General features: G+C 36.2%; 1 protein-coding gene across 1 annotated transcript in view; it reads right to left on the bottom strand.

Annotated features, from left to right (window-relative positions):
- Positions 1-11822, bottom strand: part of LOC120538556 — a 105503-nt gene extending 93681 nt beyond the window's left edge. The window contains exons 1-4 of the mRNA XM_039767951.1: positions 11690-11822; positions 4769-4978; positions 1130-1315; positions 500-679 (exon numbers count right to left, since the gene is read on the bottom strand). Of these exons, the coding sequence (XP_039623885.1) occupies positions 500-679; positions 1130-1315; positions 4769-4978; positions 11690-11747 (634 nt within the window). The 5' untranslated portion in view covers positions 11748-11822. The remainder of the gene's footprint in view (positions 1-499; positions 680-1129; positions 1316-4768; positions 4979-11689) is intronic.
- Between the last annotated feature and the right edge of the window lie 431 nt (positions 11823-12253).

Here is a 12253-nt window from a genome sequence, read left to right as displayed (position 1 = left end):
GAAGGCTATACAGAGAATGTTTCCCTAAATAATAATAAATAACAATCTCTTCACCTTATATTAGCTGTAAAAATAAATGTTGTCAAACTAAACACCTTTGTGGAGTTGTAATACATAAATTAATAAAATCAGGTTAACTTCTAATAATGGATAAAACTATAAAAGAGGTTACAAAAGTGATTAACTCAATCTCAAAGTTTCCCAAATTAAAGTCACAGGTTGCTCAACAGAGAGTGTTTGCTCTTGCTTGATGAGGGTGACCTTATCACCTTGCATTAACTCAGCTATCCATCTTTAAATTGCATGACAGACTATTTTATTTTTAAAATAATCATATGTAACATAAAATTAAATAAGTTATAAAATCCTACACAGAAAGAATTTATAGAAAATTAGGTGTTAGCTTAAAAAAAAACAGAACTGTAATAAACACAGTTAATGTGTTTATACAATCTGTTTTTGCATCATGTAAAATAGAAAGATTTGATGAAGGACTTACAGTAGCAGGCAGGTTCAGAGCCAGTCCATTCCCCAGATTCTTGACAAATTCTTACTTTGGATCCAAAGAAAATCAATCCTCTTGCACACTCATATGTCACCTTGTCATCAATGTCAAAATTATTGCCAGTCCTTATGCTGCCGGCAGGAACCCCAGGGTCTGTACAAGCCTCTTCATCAGCTAAACAGAAGATTGTGTTAATATTTCCTTTAGAAAATATTTTATAATGCATAACTTTGCAAAACTGACCTATCATACAGTATGTATAAAATTCCTTTTACAATGTATTCCGTTATATATTATTTTTAAACTTAAACTTTGTTTTTAAATGAGAACACTTACTGTAACATGAAAAAATTGCTTTATAAAGCAATTGTGTGCAACTGGATTACAGATCTCAAATCTAATTTAATGAGCTACACAGTGTGTTTCTGTGTCTGAACAGGGAGACGGTGAGATGAACATTGCTTTTTTACATATCAATGAAACTTCAATATTTATCTCTAAAATTTACTCAAGGGTTTTCTGAAAATTTAGGTTGCATTATTTTTTTCTCAGTTAAAAGGAATACATTAATGTATTTTAACATTGTTTAATGCTTTCAAAAATTAGATTTAAAGTGTTACTTACATTTTCTGATACAAATAGGTGTGGACCCACTCCACTTTCCATTAGGTTGGCATGTCCTGCTTGCTGAACCATACAGCTCATATCCTTCATAGCACTGATATGTGGTGGTGTCTCCTATATAATAAAGTGGCTGAGATGGCTCCAGTGACCCATGCTGGAACCCTGATGGGTCTGGACATATAATTTCTAAAGGAAAACATTAAGGATTTAATGCTAAATTAATATAGTATATATATATATATATATATATATATATATATATATATATATATATATATATAAAGATAGATAGATAGATAGTTAAAAAAACTAATTGGACATGACTCAAGAGTAAAAGAAAGATGAAACTTCTCAACAGCAAATGATGCAAATTGCAAATATGATTAGTAACAGAACATTAAATGATGTTCAGGTCATGCTATTACTATTCCACAATGAAAAATTCAGATGTACTCATTTCAAATTTTAAAACATCAAAGTTAGACAATTGAACAGTTTTCAATCCCTTTGACTCACTTAGTGCTTCTGACCAAGTTACTTAACCTCCATGTGTTCAAGTTGTAAAACTGTATATACTGTGTATATATATTGTAAGCCCCCCTGCTCATACACCTCTAGAAGACATGGAAGCTCCTAAAAAAAACCCTCTTAAAAAACGCTGATAGACTACCTTCACATTGCTCCCTTACTTGCCGCTGCTCTGTCTCGTGCTATTCTTCCTACGCGGCGCTTTGCATACTTAAAAGCATGAACAGCATCTGTCCTTTTTGGATGATTGCTTTGTTTCTCTCTCCTCCCCCAGACATCCGCCGCTCCTGTTGGGGGTCTTGCTCCCGTTGTGCTCCCCTATGATGTTTGTCTATTCTTTAATCGAGAACTTACTGCATACTGAGCTCGTTTTACTTCTGAAAGAGACATGTTTGCTTGAAGTGTTTGAATAAAGTTCCTGTCTCCACAATCTCCTGTGTTTCTGTGGAATTCCGTAACCATAGCGTGACAATATATATGTGTGTGTGTGTGTGTAAAAAATAATTCTCAAATATCTTCATATCATCTCACCTTGCTTACCTAGGGTAAATTTGTTCATACAGTAATAAAAAATAATAATTCATAGACCTAATCCCACATACAGTATATGGCAAGAATGAGCAGACATCCATGGATGCCTGGTTTTCTGCTTCACAGTGACCATTCACTAGCAAGCAGATGTGGGTTTGGACAGTTAGCCATGGATGACTGTCTGTCTGATTCTGATTCTGATCTTTTGGGGTTATGCAGTTAGAAAAATAGAGGGAACACAGAGTATGTGATAAGAAAGAAAAAGTAAAAAAAAATAGGGACGTAGAGAAGGAAACAAATGAAAATAAAAAGATCAATTAATCCCTACCTCTCATTCCTACTCGCTGGTCAAGGTGGTGGGCTCAGAGTCAAGGTCTCCAGCACAATAAAGTAGGAATGCAGTCTCAATTCAAGGAGCCTGTAAGTTATTGCTCCTTCTCCCTGTGCCTTTCAAGTAAAACCTAATGAAATAGGCAAGGAGCCCCGTGATACCTTAGAGTGCCTTCTTCTCCTTTTATCCCAGGAGAGGACTACAGAGTACAATGTTGACATTGTTTTATGTTTTTATTCAAAAATTTTTACATCTGGCTAGAATGATGAGCTTACCTCTCATTTGAAAAATCTCTTTATGTTGATATTCCAGTTACATATACACTCATGAATAAGTTAAACCTCTTGTGAAAGTACAAGTGTTGTGATGTAGGATTTTGCATATAACTTGATAAATGTTTTGTATGTCTTTATTTATAATTTAGGCAAACCAAGTGGTGAGAGGTATTCATGTTTGCCTTCCCCCATCCCCCTTTTTACGACTGTCTCTTTGTAATTTTATGACAGGATTTGGGGGGATGTGTCTTAAACCAGTTTGATACCCCACACAAAGCCAGGTTAGCTTAATATATGGTCTTGGGGGGGTTGAGGTGTTAAATGTACTATTTCTCCCATTGGTCTGAGGTATGGCTGTTTGGAATTGGCTTGTCTCAGAGGCCTTCAAGTACCATGATGTCCTATTGGTTCTAGGAATTGGAGAGAACATCTATAAATGTACTTGCTCAACCACATTCTCTCTCTCTCTGACTGACCCACATATGATGATGAAGACAACACATTGAAGAGCACGTCTCAGCAGCCATATTGAACAGACATGTGGCTGAAAGCTGAGCACCAACGATGCCTTAACTAGAGACATTTTAAGTAACTGCAAGTCTGTGTGCCACCTGAGTTACACATCACCATTTTATCAGGTTGTATGGTTGCCAATATTCAAATGTACTTTGCATTTTGTTATTATTTATGAATATTATCAGTAATACATTGTTTTATGTGTAACTTAACTCCTGCTTGTCTTTTTACTACATCTAATTGCCTGAGGTTATAGATATAGAAGGGAAGGTGGGGATAAGTTATATAAAATAATATCTTATATACAGTGGTAAGTCTGTGAGATTAGGCATTCTAAGGCTGCATATTAATAATACAATAGGGGAAAGTAGAGCAATACATATATTACTCTACCAAGATAAAACAACAAGTGAAATTGTTATTTTAAAATTCATGAAAGCCTTTTTTTTTAGTTTGTCCTTTGACAAAAGTTCCGGGACTGTTTAGTGAATTATTTGAATTACATCATCATAATGCTGTGCTTTTCATAAAAATCATAAAATTGTGCTTTTACAGTATGCTAAATACACCACATAATATTTCATTTATGTGTTCTATTTCAGTATGTTTTTATTTTAGACTTTTTAAAATAATGACTCTTAACTTGTGGACTCAAAGCTCATGTGGGAAATGTTCTGTAACTGAAATAGCAAGCAAGTACAAATAAGCTCATTAGAGAATTAATATTCATGATGTAGTTTCCAAGAGTGTCAAATTTCTGACTAGATAAAATTTTGGGGTGAATGTAAAACAGGAATTCTGAGAAAGTTAAAATTGTTAGAGTATCATTGTTTATTAGAATGTACAGTATACAGTATGTTTAAATGTAGCATAGATAAAGTAGCCAGTGTGAGTATGCGTGTAAGAATATGTGAAATTAAGAGTGAGTTTGTAGACTCTAGTGAGGGATTCTCTGGAGGGATAAGAGGCACTGAAGTAGCACTGGACAGTGGAAGAATTCAGCACATGGAAAATTCCTTACTTAACCCTGGAGAGTCCCTATTTAGTGTTGGTGCTTAGGGTGTACTAAAAGTAAATGCTCAAAGGGTAACAGAGCTGAAGGAGAACAAGTAGGAAGCAAGTAGGAGCTCATCTAATCAACGTGTGGCAGAAGGAGAGCATAAACCTACTGACTGTTTGAAATGAGATATCGGCATAAAATATGTATGGATTCCTGCAGGTTAACTGTGGGTTCGGGCTCAGAGGTTTAGTTGATTCCAGCAGCCCTTTAACTCACTCTTACATTTTTGAAGGATGTGCCTTATCCTAGATCTTAGTATTTTAAAGGCCATCCACTATAATAAACCTCATTGAGTGTGCAGTATGGCCGTGAAAAGACAAAAAGTAAGGATTTGTTGCCTCTGCTGTGGAAAATAGAGACAGAGAGAGACTGTGAAGCAACAAATAAATTGTACTTACGTTTACATTCTGGAGTTCTTGTATAACGTACACCATCAAAAGTTTTAAGCCGTGTCCACTGACCAGTCCTCTCACACTTCCGCTCCGGCATAGGGTGAGGATAATGATTTTCAGGACAGTGGTATGTTAATGTACTTCCATGCTCAGTCCCTGTCTGACTAATCCATCCTCCTTTAATGCTCACATTGTCCAAGCTACATGTTACTGGAGCTGAAAGACACAAATTTGGACACAATTTCAGTCTGCCATGCTGATAAACTCCTTTCTGGAACTCTTGTGACAAATGTAACATTTTAAAATGTAACAAAAATATATAATATATAAACAGCATTCAATATAAACTGACATGTAATTTTGATTTAAAATTCACTTAATTAGAATTTCAAATTTTCAGCACACATTTATAAAGTTACCAACTAGCAAACACTTGAGACATTGCCAGTAGTAAACGTGACTTATGACATCGAAATGAGCTTCATTGGTAATTAAAATGTGCCATAGTCATAAACCAGTCTGGAATTTAAGAGCCAAACTTAAAAATCTGACAGAAGAACAATTTGAAGAAAAAATGCAGCATGTTTGCAAGCAAGAATCGAGCTCCATTATTTAAACTACATGAAAGAAGTAACATGAAAATAATTAGCTTTTTTAATGAAGGGTAAAACACAAATATTTAGTATATATAGAGTATATTTTCATACCTCAGATTTCAGAGCACTATATCGTAGTGTGGATCACAGACAAGCATTGAATGTGAATAGCTGAAGCATTATTAAGTTAAAAAAATTTGGATGTGAGCGTCATTAGCCTTTGCGTTCTACGAACCAAGTTACCCAAACTGTTCTATAATATTTCAGAAATTATTTACCTTTCTATCATAAAATTGGTCATTACAACAGCAATTGATAAGAAGAATTCATAATTAATTTCAGAATTACAGTATTTGAGAGTTCCTCGTGAGTGGCTCTTTGTCTTGCATGATTTGGCTCAAAAACTAATCAGCACATCGTCATCTCATAAAAGGCTTAAATTTCGAGTTTGTTATTTTTCCGACCATCCTCAAGAAACTGTGACATACAGTCACACACAGACAGACAGACTGACACTCATCATCGAGGTATCAATGTTTTCAGTATCAGGGGACCCTAAAACATGGAAAACCAGAGAACAAAATTTTTGACAAATCAGAACCTTTCGCTCCTCTCCCATAGACGATATATTATTGTGAGGGAGGGTGCAATACAAACATTTGAAATGTCTGCCTCATGGTAGCTTGTAATACAAGTCTGAAGACTTTTGCATGAACTGAGAACCACTGCATTTCTGTAAAATCTGAGTTCATGAGACTCCAGCCTCACCCTTCCACTGAGCTCCATGTATGAACCAATGCAACACCATTTCTATTTGAAGTGTTTTATCAGTACAGTACAGCAGCTGCCTTCTTGATTATTTTTGGGCCCTGAACAAATTTTCATTTTATCATTCAAATTCATTCCAATTGCTTTGTCAGAAAGACAATAGAATTCTTTTTTCTTTTTGCATTCACTACCAGTAACCACATAAACATAAAGGATAATAGCCTTGTTAACATACATTTAAAAAAAAAAGTACAACATAAATGGACCTATACTGGCAATTAATAAAAATTACATTATTGAGTAGTCCTTCACTAGTGACTTAGATGCTCACATATGGCACCCTGGCTCTTGGAGATCATTTAATCAAGGAGTACAAAACCAGGAAGCTATGTTGATGATAATGATTAAAGTTTTATACACAGGAACCTGAGATTGGCTCCAGCAGACCCCTGTGACCGTGTAGTTAGGACGGGGTGGGCAAAGTCATTCCTGGAGGGCCACAGTGGCTGCAGGTTTTGTTCCAACCCAATTGCTTAATAAGAAGCAGTTCTCCATTTAGCTTGTTTCCATTTACCTGTATGTATTTATCATGCACTTTTGGTTTAACACTTGGAAGGAAAGTGAAGAGAAAAAAGTGAAGGACTGAGAATTACTCATCTGGTTTTAAACTTCAAATCACTGGGATGATAGCCTTAGAAAGGGAGAAGAAAATCCAGGATATGAAAATGACTTGACATGGCAGAGTTAAAGTAGTAACAAGCTATGAAATTAAATTATTGGCAACAATTGTTTTCTAATGAAGCAAATGGATTGGAATAAAAACCTGCAGCCACTGCGGCCCTCCAGGATTGACTTTGCCCACCCCTGAGTTAGGATATAGCAGGCTGGATACTGGATGGATGGATGGACACAAGAACCAGGACCAATTATGTTGGATATCTGAAGTGATGTCACTAGTACAACAATCGAGGCAGACACAGATACACACGAATTGCAGCTGGGGTGACTTACAATGAAAACAGGACCCCTTCAGAGTCACTACATTGCCTATCAAATCACTCCTGCTCCAGAGACCACTAGCAACAATGCTTTGCTCAAAGCAAGCCCTATCTGTTGTTTCAGTTTAACTTTCTAGCACACAGGACCTCTTAAAATAACCATAATGCAAAAATAATTCCACCTGTTTCTTCAGTGCAGAGTAGCGACCCTGTATTTAGTCTTCTTTATAGTGTAAGCGTAACTTATTACTAATTTAGACCATATACACCTAAATAAAAGGCCATGTGGTAGCCATCTTATTTTTAAGAGAGTAATCTTAACTGAAGGTTTTCAGGATGGAGGAGCATCGTTTTCCATTTTGTCAAAGCCAAAACATATCTGGCACCACTAAAACAGCTGCTATGTGAAAATAAAAATATTCAAAAAGTTCTACTGAAATAGCAAAACAATGATCAGCACTAGCAACTGTTTCTTGAGTCAAGTCAAGTCAAGTAGAGCTTTATTGTCATCCTAACAATATACTTACAGTACACAGTGGGACGAAATATTGTCCTCCAGGATCAAAAGGTGCAATACACAAGATAGATATATATAACTATGATAAAAAAATAAAGAATATATATACAGTGTTATGTAATCCAGAGAGTGTATAGAGTAAAGAGTCCAGTGTGGAGGAGGGCAGCATAGTGTTCAGGAGCCGGACTGCTTGGGGAAAGAAACTATTGCACAATCTCGCAGACCTGCTCCTGATGCTGCAGAGTCACCTTCCAGATGGAAGAGGAGTAAACAGTTGGTGGGAGGGTTGGTGGGGATCAGCCACGATGCTAGTGGCTTTATGAAGGCAGCGTGAGGTGTAAATCTCCTGCAGACTGGGTAGAGAGCTGCCAATAATGCACTCAGTGGTCCGCACAATCCTCTGAAGGGCTTTGCGGTCGGAGGCATGGAGTACAATTTATTTATTGAATATTTGGAAGATGATCCTAAAAACCTTCTACATACAACCATTCAAACTGCTCTGTCTAATCTTCCAACTCTTCTCCCTTTATTTTATCCTCTTCAGTGGTTTTGCAACTCGCTCTTCCAACAAGTTACCTTTTTTAATCTTTGTTCTTTTTCCCATTATTTCACTCCACTTTTTAACCCATGTTTCTTCCTTTTTTTGATCTTTCAGATTATTTTGTGGGAGCTAATGCTATGCTGAGGCATTTATTTGTTGTGCATATTTAAAAACCTCCAAATGGAAGAAAAAATACCAACACAAATGTAAAATAACACCAGGAATAATTAACAAAAATCAAGCTGATAACAATCTTAAGAAGATGAATCATATCATGCATGAATGCACAACATCCAAATAAAAGCCATGCCACATTGTATTTCTGAACAGTATCACACAGAACATTCACTTTTCATAAAACATATATGCACATTGACACTCTTTGTGTCAGGCTAAAACGTCTGTCTTTTCACTGTGGACCTTGTGCCATTAAGCTGCTACTGCACTGCAGCTCTCATAGTTAACAGCACAGAAGGCAGAAGAAGGCCATTTCAAGGGTAAAGATGTGTTCTTCTATTGCCATTACATTATCAGCATTCTCCGCATCAGCATTTGTAGTAATAGTGTTTTTTTTTCTATTTTGTGTTTTTTACACATGAAAATAATTTTTCTGATGTTTAATTTTCAACTCGAAATTGAATTAATAAAGCTCATTTTCATTCCCACCTTTTTTCTTCACATAAACTAGATCGTCATGCTGGTGATGTCATAGAAGTAACACTACAAGTATGGAGGTGGTTGCCCTATGTATATTCCATCCATCCATCCATTTTCTAACCCGCTGAATCCGAATACAGGGTCACGGGGGTCTGCCGGAGCCAATCCCAGCCAACACAGGGCACAAGGCAGGAAGCAATCCTGGGCAGGGTGCCAGCCCACCGCAGGACACACACAAACACACACTAGGGCCAATTTAGAATCGCCAATCCACCTAACCTGCATGTCTTTGGATTGTGGGAGGAAACCGGAGGAAACCCACGCAGACACGGGGAGAACATGCAAACTCCATGCAGGGAGGACCCGGGAAGCGAACCCGGGTCTCCTAACTGTGAGGCAGCAGCGCCACCACTGCGCCACCATGCCGCCCTCCTATGTATATTCTACATCTAAAAATTATCTCAGTACAGTTAGCTTCTTTTCCAAGTAGGCCCTAGGAGTAGAATTCTGTTTTTGTTTTCAACTTCATTTATGCCTTTGACTCTAAGTAACATCTTGACCTTTGTAATCCTGGTCTCATGGTTTAGACTTTCTTATATCCCAGATCACATCTTTGTCTTTAGGTATCATTTCCTAGCTTTTCTAATCGGGCACTCCCAAGTGTCCACCAGTATCCCTGACTCCAACGCCAGCACTCATCATTGGTAGTGACCCAAGAGTGATATATTTGCTTTCCTTCTATTGGAATTTTGTTTTACTCAGTAGTTATGTAAATATATCCTTTGGACTTTATTTAAAGATCAAAAGCTTTGTTGACACATTTCTGTCATTAAATAAAGGTTTATTTGCTGAAATGAAAGGTGTACTGAAAAGTATCTTATATGGCTTTCAGCTTTAAGTAAATTTCTTATATCCTACAAAACTGAATACATCATAACATTGTCAAAATGTTATATATCCATTGACATTTGTCCAAGCATTTTCAACTTTTGTAAAGTAATTGGAGTCTAATTCATATTGTCTTAACAACTGACCTTTCACATCTCACCATAAAAAATTATTCATGCAGACATTAATGGCATTAATAAACCCACACCTGAAAGGTACATACATCGGTCCATTTAATCAGGGTCATGGGGAGCTGGAGCCTATCCTGGGACTTCTAAAAGCATGGCAGGATCCAGTCCTGATGGAGTGCCAGTCAGGATAGTTTGTGTTTATTCATCCTACATGTACGCTTACATTTTTGCCTTGACAAGCTTGTTACATGTATTTATAATGCAATATTCTGTGCTGTTATTTCAGTAATATCAAAATAATAATGTGGGCAGCTCGGTGGCGCAGTGGGTAGCGCTGCTGCCTCACAGTTAGGAGACCCAGGTTTGCTTACCAGATCCTCCCTGCATGGAGTTTGCATGTTCTCCCCGTGTCTGTGTGGGTTTCCTCCCACAGTCCAGAGACATGCAGGTTAGGTGCATTAGCAATCCTGAATTGTCCCTATTGTGTGCATGGTGTGTGTGTACCCTGCGGTGGGCTGGCGCCCTGCCCGGGGATTTGTTCCTGCCTTGCGCCCTATGTTGGCTGGGATTGGCTCCAGCAGACCCCCATGACCCTGTGCTAGGATATATAAGTTGGATAATGGATGGATAGATAACTTACTGTATGCTCACAGCATTTATCATCAAATTTATTATGACAATTTTGCATTTTTCAGATGGATCACATACTTCTCCTTCATTTGCAAATTAACATACTTTAAACAACTATCAGTTATGAATCTCCTTACATCCCTAACAAAGTGCAATCTCAGTAAGTTGAATAAAAGAGATTTAAGAGTGTAACTTTAAAAATTAAAGCATTAAAAACAAGCTTAAGTCACACACATATCCAAACTAAACATATGTTTAAAAATGTTCTCAAGCAAACAGCATTTCATTTCCAGGAAAAAAGAGCAACAAAAACATAACAAGAAAATGAAAGGTCACAACAGGAAAGCAACCTGAGAAACTAAATTGTGTAATTCAGTGATTTCCAGAAAATGTTCTGACGGCTTGAAATGCAAAATATGTGGCAGAGGACCAAAACTTCGAACCTCCCTACTGCATGGCTGAACTGAAAAAAAATATTTAGGTCACTCTTTAAGTGCTATGAAATTAAAGGTTATGGCTTTGAAGAATGAATTAAGTTAATTTTCTTATCATGAATGTTACTGTGTAAAAAGGTAAAAGTCCAGCACAATTAATATATTTGTGAAAACCAAGATACATTTCATGGATATGATGGGGGATTTTTGATTCAGTATGTGAAAAATGACAAAGTCCTAATGCTAGAAATTGTACAGTATATGACAAGTAAAGTGAATAATAATAATTATTATTATTATTATTATATAATACCCTTACAACTATCTGGCTATAGATAGATGGAAAATGAAATGGTTATGAAAGGCGATAGATAAATTTAAAGAGGAAATTATACTGTATATAAAAAGAAAAAAAATAAATCTAAAGAGGGATAGAGGCATACCATTTGATTTTGTGTACTTCCACAAGTGTCTCTCTCTCTCTCTCTCTCTATATATATATATATATATAATATATATATATATATATATGTATATATATATATATATATATATATATATATATATATATAAAGAGAGAGAGAGAGATTAAGTATAACATTTTATACTTTTATAAGCTTTTATCTGTAACACTAATTTAAATATAACTACTGAAACTGTCAGGATTAACATTATTTACTAAAGCACACTTTACTCCAATTAAATTTTATTGAAAAAAATATCTTAACTCCCTGAGTTCTTTAAAAGAATGGTAGATGGACCTTTACCTGATCTGACATACGAAGCAAGAGTGAATAAGCCAATGATAAATAGTGCAGTTCCCATTCTTAAGTGCTCGTTTCTTTGCCAGTCCAGTAAAACAGTAACTCAGTCAATGCACCTTTCAAAATAAACTTTACATCCTGTTACTTTTTAAGCTAAATGTACAATCCAGGGGAGGAGGTAAAATAATCATTGATTGTGGTGCCATTGGATGAGCGGGGTTTCCTTCCCTTTGCCAGACTCCACCCATGCCAACAGCATCATAATCTCAGAAATTGGACAGCTTACAAAATTTGCATGAGATCATGAGTTCCAGGTTCTGACTTTTACAGTTTTCAAATGATTAGTCAGTTTGGAAACAAATAAGAATTATTAGCAAGCATTCACAATTTGTAAATAGTTCATTATTCTCACATAGTTCCTTCTAAAATGACTGAATGTTTGCACAGGTTTATGAATACTGTGGGTGCTATTGAGATATCTTCATATCCAAAAATCTCCAAGGAGATCTAAAGTGATTTAAAATTGGTGTTTAATTAAGTAAACTGTAAATTCACAGGGAAAAAATA

This window comes from Polypterus senegalus, chromosome 11 (genome assembly GCF_016835505.1).
Source record: "Polypterus senegalus isolate Bchr_013 chromosome 11, ASM1683550v1, whole genome shotgun sequence".
Lineage (NCBI taxonomy): Eukaryota > Metazoa > Chordata > Cladistia > Polypteriformes > Polypteridae > Polypterus > Polypterus senegalus.
Note: the sequence above shows the minus strand (reverse complement) of the source record. Positions and strands in the feature narration are given on the sequence as shown.